Raw genomic sequence first — 21,324 nt, 5'->3', positions numbered from 1 at the left:
GAACTTCAATAAAACTGCAGTCAGCGATAAATTTTTTATTATTTTTAATTATTATATTAAAATTATTTATTTGTTTATTATCAGATTGCATAAAATTATTTACCTCAAGTATTTTTCGTTTGTTTACAGAAGAATTTATTTTGGGGGGAATCCTTGCTTTGATCAATTCTTTTTAAAACAAAGTCTAAAATGTATATAGCTGTCAGAAATTAAAATTTTATACAGTATTTCTGTGCTCAATGAAGCTTCCACTTTGGTAGAATAAAAGGGACACGTAATAATATGATTTTATTACATCTGAAAAGTTAATCACAAAATTTTAAAACAGCTAGTTACCCAAGATAACCATAGTCAAATCTATATCTGTGGTTATAAATATTATGTAAACCCGCTTCTAGGAAAGTTTGGTCTCTATTCTTCCACATCGGTTGATCAAACATTTTATTTCTGATACAATAACTAAATTTGAACAAGACAAAATGCATTAAAATCAGCAATTATTTTATTCCTTTAAAACTGTTTATGAAAAGGCTAGAAAAGATGGTCGATACATAACATGCTTTATAATATTTCATTACCATTTTTTTACATCTGCTATTCATTGCTAATATATAGAAATAGATCTATAAATAAACCTCACAGTATGTTCTTAAGGAAAATTCATTGCCTCTTACCATAAAAATGTTTTATATGTATGTCATTTTTGCTTAACAGATACCACCGATGTTCAAAATAAACATAAATTTTCAGTTTGTGGTTCTTCTGTTTAAAAAAAAGTACATTGTTTCATCTGTGGTGAGTCATCAATGCATTCTTTATCTATCAAGAAAGTTGCTTTTTGATTTTCACGGTACGTTGCTGGAAAAAGTATTAGAGATGAACAGCATAAAATTATCTGTTCCATTTCTTGATGACACATATTTAACTAGCTTTTGGTTAGAGGTCTTATTATTTTCTTCGATGTCAAATCCTTTTTCATATTTATACATTCTAATATATTTTACAATACTCTCATATATGTAGGTGCACGTAAGAGATGACTTTTACTTACTTGTAACGATGTAAAGTAATCGCGAAAACATTCGGGAATCATATTTCAATGAAAATATTCATTTTGACTGCTCTCGAATCCATTTAAACGATTTCTTTGCTTGACACCTGTACGTATGGGCAGAATAGACGATTCTTTTCTCCGAAGCGGATTCTAAAATGGATTCAGAAGAGTTTTCTTCCGTGACGTCTGTACGTATCCACGTATGTTTGTATCTCGAATAACTCAAAAAAGAATAGCCATAGAACGTTGAAATGTTTTATATGGGACTCCTATAACATGTGGTTGTGCACTTTTTTTTTTCATTGCAATCGGCAGCACTAAACGTATACATATATATATTCCCTCTTACCCGGCTCGGTGAGCTCAATTATTTTATTCTTACATTCTTCTGTTGGTAAATTGTGCATTTTTGCTTTAAAAGTAATTGAAACATGTTGTTATTATGTTCCAGTTAAGGTTTTTATGTCTTTAGTTAATCTGCATGCACTAGTTGTAGTATGATCAACATTTTAAAAGCGGCGCTAAGCTTAATGAGGCCGCCATTTGTTCCCATTTTGAACTGTTAGCAGAATAGTAAATTGAATCACCTTGTGCAACAACTTCAGTACCTTTTTCGCCCAGTGGTACCAAAAGGTAACTTTCAATTCTGTGCGCCGAAAATTTGTCTTCTTGTTCACTGGCCGAATTGCTTGTTTTCCTACAGAACTCTAATTTTAATTGTAAGAATTGTTTTTAACTGTATTTGGTGTTGAACCGAATAGTTTAAGTAAGCCGCACAGGTGTCGGAACTCTGCGCTTAACTGGATTTGGTGTTTTAGGTTTTCCTATATTTTACAATTTTTAATGAACATGTTTTGAGCTTTTATGTATTTTTACCTTAAGTGAGAAGCGAATTAATTGAATGAGAAATATATCTCTAATGGAATTCGAAGAAAGAAGGTTGAATGAAGTGCAGCAAAAAATTTGTATAATTTAATAGGCGGTAAAAGGAAGTCATGTATAGTGACAACATAAAATGTTTTTCATTATCGCAATTACGTTCACGCTGCTGCTATTATTTGCTTCCTTCGTACTTCCAGTTTCTGGATGAAGCATCTAAAATTTTTTTTTCCTGAGTGTTTATGAAATTTCGGAGTTTCTTTGATTAACTATTTTTGCAAAATTATTAGAATTATTCACTTTCAGCACTTCTTGTATGCTTTTAGAAAGGAAAAGAAGGTCAAATTCTGATAAGCAGATTTCCAGCAGTTTTATCTAAGTAGATATCTAACAACTTCACCTGTGCTGTACAACGTCCACTGGCAATGATGTTGCATCTAGCTGTTGAAGTGGCGTGGCAGGGTGGACTACGACAGGAATAGCCTTTGGCATTGAATCCTTAGTAGCAGTTTCTTCATCATTATTATCATTACCCCAACTATTTTTTTGAGTTTCCTTCCCTTTCTTTGGCGTACTTTCCCTCTCGGCGGATGACCTAGTCGATGAAGAAATCTTTCTTAATTTTAAGATTATTTCTACCGATAAAAGCAGAACTAAGATGCCGAGAACTATGCAAGTTGGACCTATAACCAACCAAGGCGTTGGGTCCTTTTTAAAATCAGGAACAAGAAGTCCAACAAAGAGAACGGAAATTCCCACAGACAGAAGAATAGTACCACAGACGAATATGCAGATGAGTGTCCCTCTGGTTGCCGCTCGATGACTTTCTCCTTTGAGATCTCTGTCGTTGATTTTTCGCCGCATCTCGTGATCTGAGTTTTCTCTATGTCCTCCTCCATCTTCTGCCTCTTGCCTTTGGCGCTGGTAGCGAATAAGAAGCATGCCTGAAAAAAAAATTAAAAACAGAATAAATACACAATAGGATACTGGTAATTTTATTGGAAAAACATGCTGTTGCATCCATGTAATACGGCATGCATACAGCACGGTTTCTCACAAATATATCTTGAGATCTTGGGAGAAAAATACCCCTAATAACACTCCATTCTTACAATATTGTTTTTCTCTAACATGGTTCAATCAAGGACCAGGTAAACTGAAATTACCGAATACCTACGGTAGTACTACAAATACTTTGATATGTTTTGATACTTTGACATTACATAATCATAATATTAATATGTTGTAATACAACGTAATTAAGGGGAATCGTGGGCAGGAAAAATTTAAAAAGACTATAAAAGAAAGAAGAGATAGTTAATTTCATCCTTCTTAGACGAAAAACTTGAATTATGTGTTTTAAATGAAGACCTTGAAAGAAATTGAAAGAACCATAAAATTTAAGAGAGGACATCGTAAGTATTTGCACACCTGCAACAAAATTTAAAAGATCAAATAACAAAACTTAAACAACAGAAAACAACGAATTGTTTGCAAAACGTACAGATTAGCTGTTAAAGAAAGCTTAATGAAGACATTTTGACGGAAGCAAAAATTCTTGTTTAATGATGATTAATATAGTGATAACAGTGAAAACGTTATGGGATATTGATATTGTTTTAAATATATATATGTGAATCATTTTGATTGCATTGTTGTTTTTCTGTGTTGTTCTGTTTAGTTATTTTTTTATATGTTGTTTTCGAAATGATGGTATTTATTTTATATTTAATCGAATTTGTGAATTTTGAACCATTTATTGTGTTTGGGTACTTTATTCTTGTTTGAAATCGCATATATTTTAGTTCTAGGTGCAAGAACTTTTGTATAGGTACCTAAGGAAGATCACGAGAACAAGACGTCGGAATTTCGGTAAGTATGTCAAATTTTTGCCGACTTAGCAATTTTTTGGAAGATTTGGGAAAAAAAATTGAACCCCTATGAACGATTTTTCCAGAAGCTTCGAGCTCATGCTACAGTACATAAATAGGGATTTGAGAAGTTGGTTCCAAATCAGCTATGGGATCTAGCTGTTAGCTGTATTGCGATTTAGAGTTTGCCCTTTTAGTGAGTTTGAGAATTGATGACATTTCTCGTGCGCTGAGAAGAAATTGTTTAATATCCGCATTCTCCTTCAGCTTTTTTCTAGCTGTATGTCATCATATTGTGCTGCGAATTAGTACAAATTTTTAAAAATTTTCCCCATGTTTATTTAAAGAAACATGCATGAAACCATAGATTGGAATGGTATTTAGTATTTCTGACGAATTGTTGCTTTGGTAGACATATTTTAGTAGAAAATGAAAATGGTACAGTTTTTTCTTAACTTTTGGAATCGATCCCTACTTTTTTTTTAGTTCTTTGGTTAGCATACACGGCATTTTTTTAAAAATTTAACGATCATACTGGGCCAGGAGGGTCATTCAATCGAAAACATGATCAGTTCCCAGATTTTTCCACTACTTTGGATAATTATATATAAAAATATGAGATTTTTTTTTCTAAAAAGGCCTTTTGTAAGAAATAATCCTAGAGACATATAGCAAAGCTTTAGGCATGCACATTAACTGGAACCAGGTTAAATTCACATACCGATACTGTTCGCCCACATTTTAGGCTATTTTCATTGTAAAAATTTTTGTGTTTTAAATGTACTAATTGATAACCCTTATTCTTCACTATCTATCTACATCGTAATTTCCAAGGCAATAAAGCCTCTTGTAGTATCGGAAAAGGTATTTTATCCCATCTCTCTTGAATAACTTGTAGAGACATTAAGTTATTTTTTGAAATAGGAAGAAGTGAAAAGTGAGCAATGCCCTCGCCAGGACTCGAACCACGGACCTCTCGAATACGCGTCGAGCGTGCTGACCCCTACACCATGAAGGCATGCTAAAAAGGCGGGAGAAATACCTTATATACTTCCCTTTTTAAACGGCGACTGGGTATTAAGGGACCCAATCGCCCAAATCCTGGTGGTGGAGAATCATTATTATTATTCACCAACATTTTTAGTTCGGGCACTACTGTAGAGCCAGATAGTTTTTGAAAAACAGGAGAGATGAAAATGAGCAGTGCCCTCACCGGAACTTAAACCACGGACCTCTCGATTACGCGCCGAGTGGGCTGATCACTACACGAGGAAGGCATGTTAAGAAGGCGGGAAAAATACCTTACAACTTTATAATCATAATCGAGTAATGAATCGTTAAAAAAACCCTCATTAAAATTAAAATATTTTTACATTTTTAATTAACGTGAATAGTATTACGTGCTTGCTGGATGTCAATATTGAAGCCTACTAACTCTATATGATTCCGTGAATAAATTCTCTATTTTGAAAGAACGTCATATCAATCAATACTTTTCACAATACTCTGCTTACTACGTAATCTCTTAATATCAGAAACCTTTTTTCTAAATATTTTATTTTTAGTACTTACAAATATAAACATTTCTCTCTTCAAATTGTGTACGGCCCCTGAAAATGAATCCAGTTTTTAATATCAAGTCTTTCGATCAATTTTTGTCGTGCGGGAGTCAAACTTTTCGTTTTTTATTTTTTATAACGAGTTCAAAATTTTCCTAAATTAAAGTATAGGACCGCGGGAATGTATATTTCGCATTTGCTTTAAAATAAATTTTTTAAATTTAAAAATACGAAACATGAATCTTCGCATCATTGAAAACATTTTTATAACTGAAAGTATATATGCCTACGATCAAACAGCTGCGAAATTAAAGACCGGTAAGAACTTTTGTGGACACGATGTATAACAAAGTTGTTATAACTTTGATAAAACTGTGTCTGAGGAAAATGGAACTTTACAAGACTTTTTGACCATCAAGATCTAAGAAAGCTGTCTGTTTTTTCAGGAAATCAAATACACTGGTGTGAAAAAATTAAGGACGAAGTCGAAAAATTAGCATATCACCTGAACGAAAAAGCAGAGCGGACAGAAAGACCAATCAGGAGATTAAGTAAGGTGATGTACGGTAGCACATGCGCGGATATGCAGGTAGACGTAATGGGGGAGTGTCTGACTAGTATAAAGCATGTTGTCGGTGTAAGATCAGTATTTCTGGCAAAGAGATGGCACGCCGTATAGCAGTTAAAATCACACCGAGTTGCTGCCTCAGCGAGAAATGGCGAATAATCAATCTGTTAGACGACATGTGGATACTTTTATCCGAGGTCGAATCATTGGGAAGTTGGAGGAAGGCCGCAGTGTGACAAGTGTGGCTGCAGAGTTCGGAATTGCTCACAGCATCGTTTCACGACTTTGGAGACAATTTCAAACTACAGGAACAGCTATCCGGGGGTTTAGTAGTGGTCGTCCACGAGGAACCACACCCGCAGATGACCGGTATATCGCCTTACAGGCCAGAAGAAACAGGCGGCTGACAGCGGGAGAAATCGCTAGACACACGACACAGGCGACTGGACGACCGATATCGCGTTTTGCTGTGGCCAGAAGACTGCACGGTGGTGGTCTGTTTGCACGACGCCCTGTACGGTGTGTACCTCTAACGCCTGCCCATCGGAGAAGGCGTTCTCTGTGGTGCCGGGAACACCGGAATTGGAGAGACAATGAATGGGGACGAGTACTCTTTACAGATGAGAGCAGATTCAGTCTGAGTAGCGATTCTCATCGCATACTCATCTGGAGAGAGCGGGGAAGCCGCAATCATCCCTCGAACATCATTGAAAGGGACAGGTATGGAGGTGGCGGTGTTCTCGTTTGGGGAGGCATCATGCTTGGTAGTCGTAGAGACCTTCACATCTTCGACGCAGGTTCAGTCAACGGGACCCGTTATTGTAACGAGATTCTTCTTCTATATGTGCGTCTTTTTAGAGGCGCTATGGGTCCGCAGTTCCTTTTCATGGACGATAATGCACCATGTCATCGCACAGTAGCTACCGAACAGCTCTTAGAGAGTGAGGATATTGAACGTATGGATTGGCCGGCACGATCTCCGGATCTCAATCCCATCGAGCATGTATGGGATTTTCTAGGCAGACGCTTGGCAGCTCGTACCTTATCACCAGTAACGATTCCGGAGCTTCGATTGGCGCTGCAAGACGAATGGGCAGCAATGCCTCAACAACTCATTGACACCCTCATTCTCAGCATGGGCAGACGCTGTGAAACCTGCCTAGCAGTCAGGGGAGATCATATCCCCTATTAAAGACCGTATGTTTCTTGCTGGACACCCATCACAGGGATGTTTCGGTCTTCAGTCGCATTGCGTTCCATGCTACTTTTTCAATAAAGCTTCCTTTTATCCCTCTGATTTCTCTTTTAGTAAGTGTTGCTTACATTACACATGTCCTTACGTATTGGGGATCTTACGGTATTAAAAGTGTTGATTTGGAAAGCTTTTGTACAAAGTTATATTGAAAAAACCGTCTCGTCCTTAATTTTTGCACACCAGTGTATATATCACTGAATGCCTGATAAAGTACCTGATCTCTAATCAAACGAAACTCGATGACATTGTTTAGGCTCTTTTGAAAATATTATCCTTTCTAATGATGCTTATTTTCCCATTGTTTTACACTTGATTATATCTGCTTGGAATACTGATTTAATTTGCGTAACTAAATGAACTAACTCTTCAGAATAAAGTACTTGAAAATGCTAGTAAATTTTTAATAACAATATTTTCTCTTAATTACAATATGGATTATTCCTCTTTCCCGTATTTTTTTAACAGCCCTCGAATTAACCGTAAATTTGAGTTAAATGTGGACGTTATCACAAAATAAGGTATATTTAAAATAAGTTTTAAAATTCGCTTAGTAAATTTCAACGTTCTTATAGCTAATAGGTTTTGATTTATGCGAGATACATACATACGTAAGTAAGTACAGAAGTCACGAAAGGACTCTTTGGAATCCACTTTACATTTGGAAAAAAGAGTTCTTTACTCTGTCCGTACATTGTGAGGTGAAAAAAAATGTCCAGATGGATTCGGGAACGATCAAAATGAATATTTCCGTTGAAATGCCACACCCGAAATTTTCAGAGATTGTAATTCTATACTTTGTGCATGGAAGTAACAAACAAATTATGAAAACTTTCTGAACGGGACAAAACTTATAATTGTCTTTCCTCTCTCTATTATTTATTCAATTTTTCTTCACGTATAAATAAAACTACGTATGTTTTTATGTAAATAACTATTAACGCCTTTATTTCTTACTACAGCTTCACGTTTAATGGCATTTTGATTATGTTAATTTGCAGCCTGGGAAAGAAATTATCTTAATCGCGGATTGTAGATGCTTATCGGTCAATCTATTATTTTCTGATTAATTTTCAATGGTGAAAAAAAGCTGTTTACATGTAAATGTATTCGCAAACGAAGGGATTATTGATTCAAAAATTCATGACTGAAGGTATTTAGGTTTTCACAAATATGAATAAAAATCAAGAAACTCTGTATTCGCAAATCTTTGTTTAAGATTTATATCATGCTGTAAATTAATTAACTCCATTTATTAGGTTTCTGGTGCGTTTTTCATATTCGTTTTTAATGATAATAAAAGGTAATAAAAATAATCTAAACTCGAACTTCGAATTGTAGGGTTTATATTTATTCTAACTAACATTTATTTTAAGCTATCTTTCCTGTCAAGCCTTTACTTTCCCTTGAAATTGCCAATGCCAGAGTATGTAAATTTTAGTAGAACGCGCAGAGTATTCAAATTTTTAGGAGAAGTAATTTGAGTTAAATAGAAGGGAAAAGAGTTTGTAAGTGTGCTTCTTGATTCACGAGCGTGAAGGTTGCTTGGTAGAAGTTTAAGAACCGCGCATTTCGGCCTGTGTGCCTACTTCGCCAGTTAGTTGAATTCTTTCAACGTCTTAATCAGAAAGTTTGCTGAATCTCAGCTGTATTTTAGAACGCGGGTAAGATAGTTACAATTATAGAGCCTCGTAGATAGTGACTTCGTTAGTTATTCATCCTGTCATTTATTTTTAGTTGTACTTTTCTATTTTTGTTACACCGCCGGGTCGGCGTAGTTTGTGAGCGTCAAGTGAACGCAACTGTAATTTCTAAAGTGAAATAAGAAGGGAATTAAACCCTTCTTACGAGTTGGTGTACTTTACAGTTCATAGCAGTCACTACTACTGTTGCTGACAAGTGAGGGCCTCCCAACTTCACATTGGCGCCCGAACACTTTACGAACTGAAATGGCCGAAAACAAGGATGGAAGCTCCTGTACAACTTCAACAACAAGAAATGGCGAACCAATTAGAAGGATTTGGATACCTGGTCCAGACGATGAGAGCATCAATCAAGCCAAAAGTCAATTTCGACGGAAAAAATTCGATGGCGATATTCTTAGAAGGCCTCGAACATCATTTCCAGCTATACCCTCTGCCTGAAAGACAAAAAGTTGCCATTGCCACGTCTGCACTAAAAGGACAGGCCTCACTATGGTGAAAGAATATAGGGAAATTTTTATTAGGGGAATTCGGAGGCCAAACATATACATTTGAAAATTTCAAAATATCATTATTAAAGGCCTTCCCCATAGTGAAAGCCCGAGCAAAGCTAGAAGCCGAACTGTATAGTTTTTATCAACGTAATATAGAAGATTTGACGGACTTCATTCTGCGAAAAGTTAAGCTGATAAACATGCTATATGATAAGAAACCCGACGCAGAGATTATTAAAATAATCTTACCAAGATTACTACCTGCTGTCCAAGATTACTTAGAAATCCGAAACCCAAGCACCTTGCAGGAACTCTTCGAGTTGGCGGTCAAGTTCCAAAACCGCAGAATAGCGGGAAAAGGCTAGAGGCGCATCGTATTCTCAAGGTCACCGAAGGCAATCCTCAAATGAACAGACCGGAAACACAAATCGCTCTTATGGGGGAAAGAGCTATCAAGCCAACTCATCGAAGCTCGAAGGTCAAGGCCCAGAAAGGAAATTTGAAAACAACCGTCCGCGTACCCAGAAGACAGAAGTTGAAAGGAAAGCTTTAAACGATTCATTCGAACCCTTTCTGAATGGATCGAGGTAGATGGAAAATGATTTATTTATTTGTTATCAATTTTTTTAGAAATTCAGAAAAACCAATCTTTACTATAGATTCTAGAGAGCTGCGTCAGTTATCTGTGCAAAATCGCTGAGTACAATGTCAGACGAAGATGCTCTCGTGGCAAATGATGTTTCTGCGCCGCTGAACGGTCGATGATGCCTCTTATGACAAATTCAGTAATACATCGAGCGCAACCTCTTTAGCTGTTCTCCTCGTACAAATCCCGGCTATTCGTCGGGGACTGCTGAATTTCAATACTACGAGTTTAAACTCTTAAGCCTGAACGATAAACTGGAAACTATGAAAGATGTCTATCATACGATAGAAGTTAATCGGACTCCTGATAACCCCATGGCTCTGGAACTTGGAGTGCTGCGTGCAAAAATAACTGAGTTAACTCCCCAGCTACCGGAACTTCGAACAATATCCCGATTATCAAGACTTCTTTACAATATCACTACTAACCCTAGCGACAGCAATGTGGCTCAACAGATTTTTCAGCTTTTTTATCGAAGCCGTTCTCCGTCCAGATTCAAGCCTGCGTATCTCAGACGACGGACATTTCGTTTTTCCGGCTAAGATATCTCTGTCTAATGGACTTATTTATGTCTGTGATTCACTTCTCTCACTTAGTCCTGCTTTCAGCATTCGAAGTGCTACGGATTAGGAAGCATCCATTCAGGCTCTTCCACTTACAACAGAAGCTCGCGATTCCGCAATCAAGAAGCTGAATCCTGATTACTACTGACTAACGAACTTGCTTACCTCACGAAACAGGGTAACCAGCTTAAATCGGTAATTGATACCTTTAGAGGTAAATGAAAAACCTATCTTGCAAGTATCGACCATCCTGAAGCCTGCTAATTTCGTAAGCGTGTGAAAGCATTCCTTATACTTCCCATCCCACTTGACTGGGCTACGCCATGTGTTACGAATGAAAATACTCCTTTGAAGCAGATTAATCCTTGCTCTGGTACAAGAACCCAAGAACTCGATCAAGCTAATGAATTCATTGTACCGAAGAAATTTGCAAGCGTAACCAGCCCTGAGCCGTCTCCAAGATTGGAAACAAGTAATGAGTTTACCGCCTTAGCCCCAGACAAAAGTATTGATACCATCTCCACAGCTAACGATGAAACTCTTACCCCTGCTCCCAGCCTAAGCTCCGTCTCTCATCTGATGATAAGCACCAAAGATGAGCACCATCAGCTACTCTTCTTTCTCGGTGAGAACACGGAGGATAAGCTTTTACGAAAATCCCGCACTGACTGTTTACGAGTTGCTACCGAAACGCTCCACGATTACAAACTTATAGTAAATTTTCGAAGTCAACGCTCCATTGGATATTACCTTGTCAAGCACAAGAATGATCGTCTTGTTAAAGTAGTTATTAAGCGACTCCCAAGCAATGCCATCAATAATAATATCTTCCATGCACTCACTGCACTTAATTTCAAAGTGCACAAAAATCACCCATTTCTGCAACTTTAGGACTAAAGCTTGTAGGCTTTATATTTATTTTAACTAACATTTATTTTAAGTTTAAGCTATCTTTCCTGTCAAGCCTTTACTTTCCCCTGGAATTGCCAATGCCAGAGTATGTAAATTTTAGTAGAACGCGCAGAGTATTCAAATTTTTAGCAGAAGTAATTTGAGTTAAATAGAAGGGAAAAGAGTTTGTAAGTGTGCTTCTTGAATCACGAGCGGGAAGGTTGCTTGGTAGAAAGTTTAAGAACCGCGCGTTTCGGCCTGTGTGCCTATTTCGACACTTCGTTGAATCTTTCAAATTCTTAATCAGAAAGTTTGCTGAATCTCAGCTGTATCTTAGAACGCGGTTAAGATAGTTACAATTATAGAGCTTCGTAGATAGTGAGTTCGTTAGTTATTCATCCTGTCATTTATTTTTAGTTGTACTTTTCTATTTTTGGTTACACCGCCGGGTCGGCGTAGTTTGTGAGCGTCAAGTGAACGCAACTGTAAGTTCTAAAGTGAAATAAAAAGGGATTAAACCCTTCTTACGAGTTTGTGTAACTTCCAGTTCATAGCAGTCACTACTACTGTTGCGGACAAGTTGGGGCCACGCAACATCACAGAATAATTAAAAGCTTAAAATTTTTATGACACCGTATTTTCAATAAATACATAATTGAAATGCATTCGCGGGTGAGACTATATAACCCATTACGTTCTAGTTTATTTTCTTACAGTCTGAAAGATGTTTACGGAAATTCTTTGAATAGCGGTTAAGTGACAGACACGTTAAAAATCAATTTGTTATTTTTTTTATTTGTTGCCATTCCATTGCTAAATCAAATTGTTTTCCTTATGCCATAACTCACGACGCTGATCAATAAAAAAGAATAGCTTTGGCTTCAACATTTAGTGCATAGAAACGAAAATAAATATTAGAGTGAATTGAAATTAAATTTAGTGCACTTTAGATGTTTACTTCGCTTGACTCTACTTTTCTCACTCTTCAGTTTTCTTTACTATAATCACGGACTACTATATTTTTGATGCATTTCAATTATCAGAAAGAAAATGCGCCGTACAAATTTTTTTATTTGGAAATTTAATACTAATTATGGAAGCAGGTTCGCTGGAGAATTTACTGCCTTATCACATCTTTGTAGTTACGATCAAGCTTGAAAATGAAAAATTACTTTGATAATTTGGTGCTTCTAATAATAAATATTTCTTCTTATTAAATAATGAAGAATTTGTATGTTGGTTTTACGCATTTATGTATGTATTTGTGTATGTATGGTCCTTGCATTGTGATAAAACGGCGGTATTTAATTTTTGAATTTATTTTTTTATTTTATATTTTGTATAAATTTAATGAATTTTTGATTAACAAACTTCTCGATTGAAACACAAGTAGCGGCAACACAGCTAGAAATAAAATGCTTTTATCTTCAGAGAGCCAGACTGTTGCCATTCGACAAAATGTAAGATTTTTCATTTCAACAGCGGAGTTTCAACAAACTCGGCTGTTCAAAAGCAATGGTTAGCCACTGCCTAAATAAAATACTTTTAGATTACACTTTCTGACGTGTCACCATTCGACAAAATGTAAGATATTTAACTTTCAAATTTATTCTCTCTGATATCGATTAGCTAAACCAAATGATTTAAAAGCAATAAACGCAGTTCTTATGAATATATTCTTTTTTACGCTTTAAATTTGATTGATTTAAATAAAAGCGCATTTATATCTTGGTGTCGTGAACATTGTGAGTTTAAGAGAAAATAATAAGCGGTTTGTTAAAATTTAGATCAGATGAAAGATCTTTTAATATATAGCATTTTAATACTATTTAGCACAGGGTAATAGGTTCATTTTACAATACGCAACATCCACCAAAATGATTGTTACAACGCAGTTCGATCATCATCTTTTTTAGAACAACAATCTCTTTTGCTGCCATTCCGTAACAGAGAAACTTACCTCTCATGAAGTTTGATAGTGGCGCGACATTCTACCCACCTTGAGTTTGGGGATACAAACTCAAAACAATAACATAATGATAATACATACATAGAATTTTGAAATAACAATAACGTAAATAATAATAATAATAGAAATATTTCAAAATATAAGAATGCAAATTGAAATCAGTATTTTAAGAGTTCAAACACAGAAAGTTCAAAAGTTTGTTTAGAAGTTTATAAGTCTAGTCTGTTAACTAGTTTTATCTTTCGTCCTGAGCGAGACACGCGAACAGTTTCATTAGAGTCAGTATTAAGCTCAGGATTTTCAGCTACCACTTCCGGAACCTTCTGAAGTTCCGATACGACTTGCTCGTAATTTGGGGTCAATTCCAAAGGGTACAGTCGTTTGATTGGTCTTAATATGTTTCCCTTTTCAGTTCGCAGTTTCACAAGTCTGATGATTCCATCTTTTCCTGGAAAGAGTTCCAGTACTCTACCTAGCAGCCAATGAAGCCTCTTTTTATCATCTGTACCAATTAATGTCACCTACATTTATTTTATCTTCTCTTTTGTTAACTGAAGAACGAAGGAAACCCAGATACTCCCTTTTAAACCTTCGTTTTAGATTTTCACGAACCTTTTGAATATGTCTCCATCTCAAAACAATATTAGTCTTTTCAATTTGATCTAAATCAGGAACATCATTTAATGGAATGTCCTGAAGAAACATTGAGGGGGTCAAGGTTTTCAGCTCTTGTTCCTCAGATATGTAAGTTAATGGTCTGCTGTTCATGATAGATTCGCATTCACATACAAGAGTCTGCAATTCCTCGTAAGACAAACAGGAGCGTGCAAGATTTTTTCTTAAAAGATCTTTCAAAATCCCAATCAAGCGTTCCCAGAAGCCTCCCCACCATGGAGAGGAGGGTGGGTTAAACTTCCAACGAATTTCGTCAACTCTAAATTCACTTTCAATTGTGGTCCAATCTAATTATTTCAGAGCGTTGTTTAGTCCTGTAAAATTAGTACCATTGTCTGAATACATCACACAAGTTCGTCCTCTTCTGGCTATAAACTTACGCATAGCTTGGATGAAGTCATTGGTACTCAGTGAAGGTATTAGCTCAAGATGGACGGCTCTAAATACAGCGCAAGTAAAAAGTACTATCCACACCTTTTGTTTAGATTTAGTCAACAGAGATCCAGCTATATCTACACCTGATACTTGAAAAACTGCTGCTACTTCTGTTCGGTCTTTTGGAAGAGGCGGAAAAGGTACCTCAAGATGTTTTACCTTTTGCCTTTTACATGTTAAGCATTCTTTGATAACACTCCAGACAGTTCTTTTCCCTTTCACTATCCAAAATCTTTCCCGTAAAATAGTCAGTAGAGTTAATGTCCCAGCATGCTTGTTAGCAATATGTTCTTGGGCTATAAATCTTCTCACTGCCAGGTGTTTCGATGGTAGAATTATTGGAGAAATAAAATCTTTCGATTCTTTCTCATTTATCAATCTGGACTTCAATCGTAAAATTCGTTCTTCATCTTCAAACCTTTCAAATTCAAGACCTTTCAAATTGTTTCGTGTTTCTTCATTAGAGTAACATTCCTTTTGTATTACACGGAAAATAATCTTTTGTGCATTTAACAATTCTTCATTTTAAAGTTCCGTACATTTTCTTAAATCTTTGGCCTTTGGTTGAAAACGCAGTATCCAAGCCATAACCCTAATCATCTTTGAAAAGCTAGAGAATCCTCTGGCTAACTGTAATGGAATTGACTCTAGTTCTGTGTTACTAGCAGAGATGACTGACTTTCGTTTCTCCATTTCTATTTCTTTCTCGTTAATATTTACAGCTGACTTTGGCCACTGCTCCTTCGAATTCTTCAACCAGGCTGGCCCTTGCCACCACTTGCGTTTCTGAAGTTGCCTAGGTCCACAACCTCTTGATAAAATGTCTGCTGGATTCTGGTCAGTTGAAATATGGAACCAATCTTCCGGAGTTGTCAATTTTCTAATTTCACTTATTCTGTTTGTAACGAATTTCGACCACTGTTCTCAACGAGTTATCCACACAAGAACTGTGGAAGAATCTGTCCAAAAGTAAGTCTTGACGTTGGGAAGTCTCAGAGCATGCTTCACAGAACTAAACAGCCTAGCACCTATGGTAGCGGCCATTAATTCAAGACGTGGTATAGTAATAGTCTTCGTTGGAGTTATTCGTGATTTGGCTTGAAGTAATTGAACAGTCACAGAACCCATTCACTTCTTTCACTTCTTAAGAAAGACATTATCATTATCATCATAATCACTTCTTAAGAAAATGCATGCCGCATAAGCTATCTTACTGGCATCGACAAAAGTATGGATACTTAAATTGGATTCCTTCATCACACCAAACCATCTTGGAATTTTTATATCTTTTAAGCATTTCAGTTGTTTTCACCCATTTTAAAAATTTCTTCTTTATTTCATCATTCACTTCATCATCCATGATTCTTTGCTCTTCTAAGCGGCCTGCAGCAAAATCTTAGGCTCAATCATAACAGGTGCAAGGAAACCTAGGGGATCATCTCGACTAACTAGTGAAAGCATTTTCCTTTTAGTTACCTTTTCTCTTTCATCAAATTTCAAAGATTCAGTGTCTATTTCTAAGGTATCTAAATCTTTGTCCCAAATCAGTCCTAATAGAGGTGATATTGTACTTTCTGAAAATGCAGCAATGCCAGAACTTTTCCATCCTCTGAGATCAAACATTCCTTCTTTCATTACATTAGTTGCAGATTCGATGAATATTTCTAGTTCGGCATTATTTTGTACACTAGTTACGCAATTATCGACATAAAACTATCTTGTAATTTTTTAAGAAATTCTTCAGAATATTTTTCTTTCCAGGATTCTTTGGATAAATGATGGTCAATAACCGCCATCAGCAAAAATGGACTACAAGTAATGCCAAATACCACACGGGTGTGACAAAATGTCTTCACTCTACCATCATCACCATACCAAAGAAATCGTAAAAAATCTCGATCTCTTTCATTTAGAGATATCTGTAAAAAAGCTCTTCTGATGTCTGAAATCACACCAATTTCATGTAAGCGAAATCTTGCTAGAATAGAGGGAATAGTTTCAATCAAATTAATTCCAGTTTCTAAGCAATCATTTAAAAAAGGCTGATTAGGAAGCTTTGCCGAAGCATCAAAAACGGGTCTAATTTTCATGGAAGATAGTGAGGACGTTTCCTTAATGACTGGACGATGTGGGAGGTAATGAACAACGGGTAAAGACAACTCCTTTTGGGGAGCTTCTTCAATCACTCCTTCCTGCAGCCATTCATTAAAGACTTCATGATACCTTTCATGCTATCCGATTTTTTTCCAACTTCTTCGTAGTAGATTCGAGTCTTTTCAAAGATAGGTCATAATTGTCAGGTAAGACTGTATGCTCAATCTTCCAAGGCATATCAACCTCGTATCTACCATTTTATAATTGACGAACTGTTTCTTGGAAATGAACCATAATAGCTCTTCTTGACTCTTCTTTAGTTTTTTGTTCAACAGGATCTTGGATACCCAATAATTCTAAATCCCATAGTGATGAAATAGGCAGGTCTTCTTGAGATAACATAGGAACTATAGTCATATTTACATTGTGCTGATGTTCGGATTGAGGTACTTTACCCATCAAAGTCCAACCCAATTTTGTTTCTATAGCCACTAAACCTGTTCTTAGTTCTTCTCGTTTGCCAGTAAATAACTTCCCTGCAACGTCTGCCCCTAACAGTACTTCAATAGGGCCTGGATTCCCTTGGGTATCAGTTAAGCGTATTCTTTTATTTCCTAATTCGCGAATCCAAGAACCGTATTTTATGCTTGAAATATCATTACAAATAACATCATGGTCCACAGCATCTAATTTACACGAATAATTACCATCAAGGCTACTCAAATAAATCTTGTAACATTTATGTTTATAAATTTCAGTTTTCTTTCCACCAAATAAAGAGTGACTAAATTCTTCCTCCCATTGCAAGTCCAAACCCATTTCTTCTGCAGTAGACTTTAAAACATAACTTTTTGAGCTTCTCGTATCCATCATTAATCTAACTTTACGCCTTTTATTCTTACCCTCTATGTTTACAACTAGGGTCTGAAGGAAAACTTCATTCGTAGCACGCGAATGCAAAGAATCGAAAGTTTTCTCTTTTTTTTAATCATTTTCCTGGTTATGCATTTCACTAGACTTATTACATTCAAGACTAGGACAAAAAATTTCAAATGCCTTTTTGAACAGATCTGACACTTAACACTTGATCGACACTGGTTACTGAGGTGACCTTTAACCAAGCATATTCTGCATAAACCTGTCTTTTTTACCGCAGACATTTTTTCATCTAACGGAATATAAAACGCCTTTTTACAGTTACGCGTTTCATGATCTTTTAAACAAAACGAACAAGAAGGTCTTGCTTCCTGATTCATCAAATCTGACGCGGAAGGAATATTTTGGCTAGTTGCCAAGTGCTTACGATCAGACATAGAAAAAATATCCGCTCTGCTTAATTTTATTTTTTCTTCTGACTGAACTTCGCTTTTCAGAAATTTAATTATTGCATCAAGACTCGAAATGTTTCGTTCAGATTCAGTAATTTTTCGTTGTCTTTCAAATGATCGCAATACAGGAATAGCACTTTCCACAAGAGGATATAAAATTCTTCCACACTGATCAGTCGTTACACCAAGACTGCTCAGGGCTCTAAGTTGCGTTGAAAGTTTGTCATACAAACTACTCAAAGAATCCTGCTTCTTTTTCACTGCGTTATACAAAACAAGTTTTATTAACTCTAGAACATAAAAATCAATTAAAAGTTCTTTACGGCCATATATCTCAGTGAGGCTTTCAATAGCCAAAGGATAATTTTCGTTCGTCACAGGAAAAGATTCTATAATATCTCTAGCTTCTGATTTAATTTTTGTTGACTGTATCAAATAATGGAATTTGTCTGCATTCGTTAAGTTATTATTTTCATATATGTGTTTAAACTGATTCCAAAACGTAAGCCAATTTTTTAAATCACCTGCGAACTTATAAAGTTCTACTTTCGGTAGGCGTTGGCACAAAGTTTTACATGTATTATCATCAGTAACTAATTTCTGACTACTCTCTGACGATGTATTTTGGATTTCCTTTAATTTACTCTTAATATTATCGAGAAATCGTTCAGATTTTAACTGTATCCTAACAGCCTTTTCTCGATAGTCCTCTGTTATTTCAAATTCTGTATCATCAGTTATAGTATCTAAATAAGCACTGTGCGTCAATTCTAATGTTTCTGCCTTTTTCTTGAACAAATAAAAACACATTTCTGCTTCTTCATAATCAACATTATCATCATTTAAAAGTTCATCTAGTCTTTTATATGCTTTAGTAAAAGCTGAACGTTGCGCAGTTTTGTTTCTTCTCATCACTTCCATTTTGTCTTAAGTTTAAAATATTCAGATAAAAATTAGGCAAGAATAGTATTTTAAACTTCGGTAAAACAATAATCAATAACTTCAAAACGGAAGTATAAGGTCAACTTACCCTATCTATTCTTTCATATGACATGTTTCCAACAAACACGCCCACCCGGGGGCGCCAGAAATGTCGTGAACATTGTGAGTTTAAGAGAAAATAATGAGCGGTTTGTTAAAATTTAGATCAGATGAAAGATCTTTTAATATATAGCATTTTAATACTATTTAGCACAGTGTAATAGGTTCATTTTATAATACGCAACATCCACCAAAATGATCGTGACAACGCAGTTCGATCATCATCTTTTTTAGAACAACAATCTCTTTTGTTGCCATTCCGTAACAGAGAAACTTACCTCTCATGGAGTTTGATAGTGGCGCGACATTTGGTATGAATAATTAGAAATATTTAATATTTTTATAAATGAATCAAACTAGGGTCATTAAAATCAACGCGTATTTTGTCTTTCTATAATCAGTACTTTAGCCAATTAAAAACAAGCAGTGGTAACAAACACTGTAGGGAATAAAACATTTTATCTCCAGCGTGTATGACTCTATATCGGAAATTCTAAAGGTATGCTGTTTTTAAATATTTTTTAGCAGAATGTGGCATTAGCCCAAATAATCTCGAAACGTTATGTGTCTGTAAATGGGTAAAAAAAGAAACATCTGTTTGGGCGTAATATAAAATCTGAAAGCTTTCAGACTTTTTATTTTTTATTTATATTTATTTTCATGCGGGAAAATGAGGAATGCCACCATCACCCCCACCAAAAAAAAAAAAAAAAAAAAAAAAAAAAAAAAAAAAAAAAAAAAAAATACGTGAGGATACGTTAGAACTGTCATTGTTAAAACCTCCTTCAGTTTGTAAAATGCATCCTAACATTCATTTGTCCACAAGAACTTTTGTTTACTCTCTGTCAGTTTGTGAAGGGATCTTGCGACGGAAGAAAAGTCCTTCACAAATCTCCTATACTAGGTGCAAAACCCAGGGAACTTCTCAGCTTGATGGGCATTTTCGGGGCGTCTCCGATCTTTAACTGCCGACTCTTTTTCTGGATCCGTACAATATTTATAAGATATTCTGAAATGATATCTTACGCAACTTAAGAAGAAAATTTTTTCTTAGTAAATTAGTAATGTAGTACCTATCTATAGTAATGCACTGTACGATACTGTATTCTACTGTATTATTTCTTGCTTATATTTATTTTAAAAAAATTTCTTTGCTTCACTAATTATTTTTCCTATTAATTTGCTATTTTTTTAATTTGCTGAAAATTATAAGATAGTGATAAATGGAATTATCCTTTATGAGAAGTTATTAAATGGGATTTAAAACTAAAAAGAGGGAATTATCTTTGCAAGCACGGTAACTTTGTTCAAAAACATTTATTTATGGTTTGATAACATACATTTACTGTTAGTTATATTTACTGTTAGTTACATTTACATATAGTGGACCTTCCCAGAGAAGATCTTCCATGATTTTAGATGTCTGGTTTAAAGGAAATGATTCTCATTGATGATCAGTAGTAACGATTACTATTCTTAGAAAAATTGGCCTTGGTTGCCAAGAGAGACATACAGTTAAAACGTTTTACACCATCACCAAGATAGCATGCATTTACGTCTAACGTGACACCTTTTTTAAAAAAAAATTTCTTTTAGATTATTAATATAACTAATATTTAATTACTAAAATAACTCAAAATATTTTAGTTAGTTAAGTTCAAAAGGATTCAACAAATGAAATTTCTCTTTGACTAGCGGTCAAAGAGAAATTTTGAGGTCAAAGATAAACAGGTATATAATTCCTGTTTATCTTGCCGCTAGTCAAAGAGAAATTTCACTTATTGAATCCTTTTGAACTTACTATGCTATATTACTGTTTATTACATTATTACTTTCCGTTATAGCAAAATAGCTCAGTATATTCAGGCATTGCGTATCCGGCAGACTTCCATATGGTACAAAACAAAACAAGAACATAAATTTCGTTATTCCTTTGCAAATTTCTCTTCCTGGATTATACTCCCTTTTTTAGAGTTTTAAAGAATGAAATCTAGTTTCCCCTCCCCCTCAGATCTAGCTTTTTCTTAGAATTTCTTAGTACTGAGTATCTGGATATTCCTGTTTTTACTTTTTTTTAACAGAATGTTACAATTACATTAACTTCAGAACAGACTGACTTTTCAATTTGATAAAGCTAGAAAGATTTTTCTGCTTGTTTGCATTGTTAACTCGGTAACGCAGATTTGATTCAGTTACATTCTTTCAAGTGTTCAAATTCTATAAATCTCTTTATGGCGTTTGTACTGTAAAATTATGCAACAGAAAAAGTCAAGAGCATCATAATTAAAAGATAAAGCACATA

General features: G+C 35.3%; 1 protein-coding gene across 2 annotated transcripts in view; it reads right to left on the bottom strand.

The window, feature by feature from the left end:
• Positions 1-268: 268 nt before the first annotated feature.
• LOC118182579 (uncharacterized) overlaps positions 269-21,324 on the bottom strand; it is a 117,394-nt gene continuing 96,338 nt past the window's right edge. For both annotated transcript variants that reach the window (XM_085819302.1, XM_035351955.2), the window contains exon 2: positions 269-2,877. In XM_085819302.1, the coding sequence (XP_085675428.1) occupies positions 2,330-2,875 (546 nt within the window). In that variant the 5' untranslated portion in view covers positions 2,876-2,877 and the 3' untranslated portion in view covers positions 269-2,329. The remainder of the gene's footprint in view (positions 2,878-21,324) is intronic.

This window comes from Stegodyphus dumicola, chromosome 6 (genome assembly GCF_044657685.1).
Source record: "Stegodyphus dumicola isolate Sdum_Otavi_A_Nest chromosome 6, ASM4465768v1".
NCBI classification, from domain to species: domain Eukaryota; kingdom Metazoa; phylum Arthropoda; class Arachnida; order Araneae; family Eresidae; genus Stegodyphus; species Stegodyphus dumicola.
This window is presented reverse-complemented; position numbering and strand designations above follow the sequence as displayed.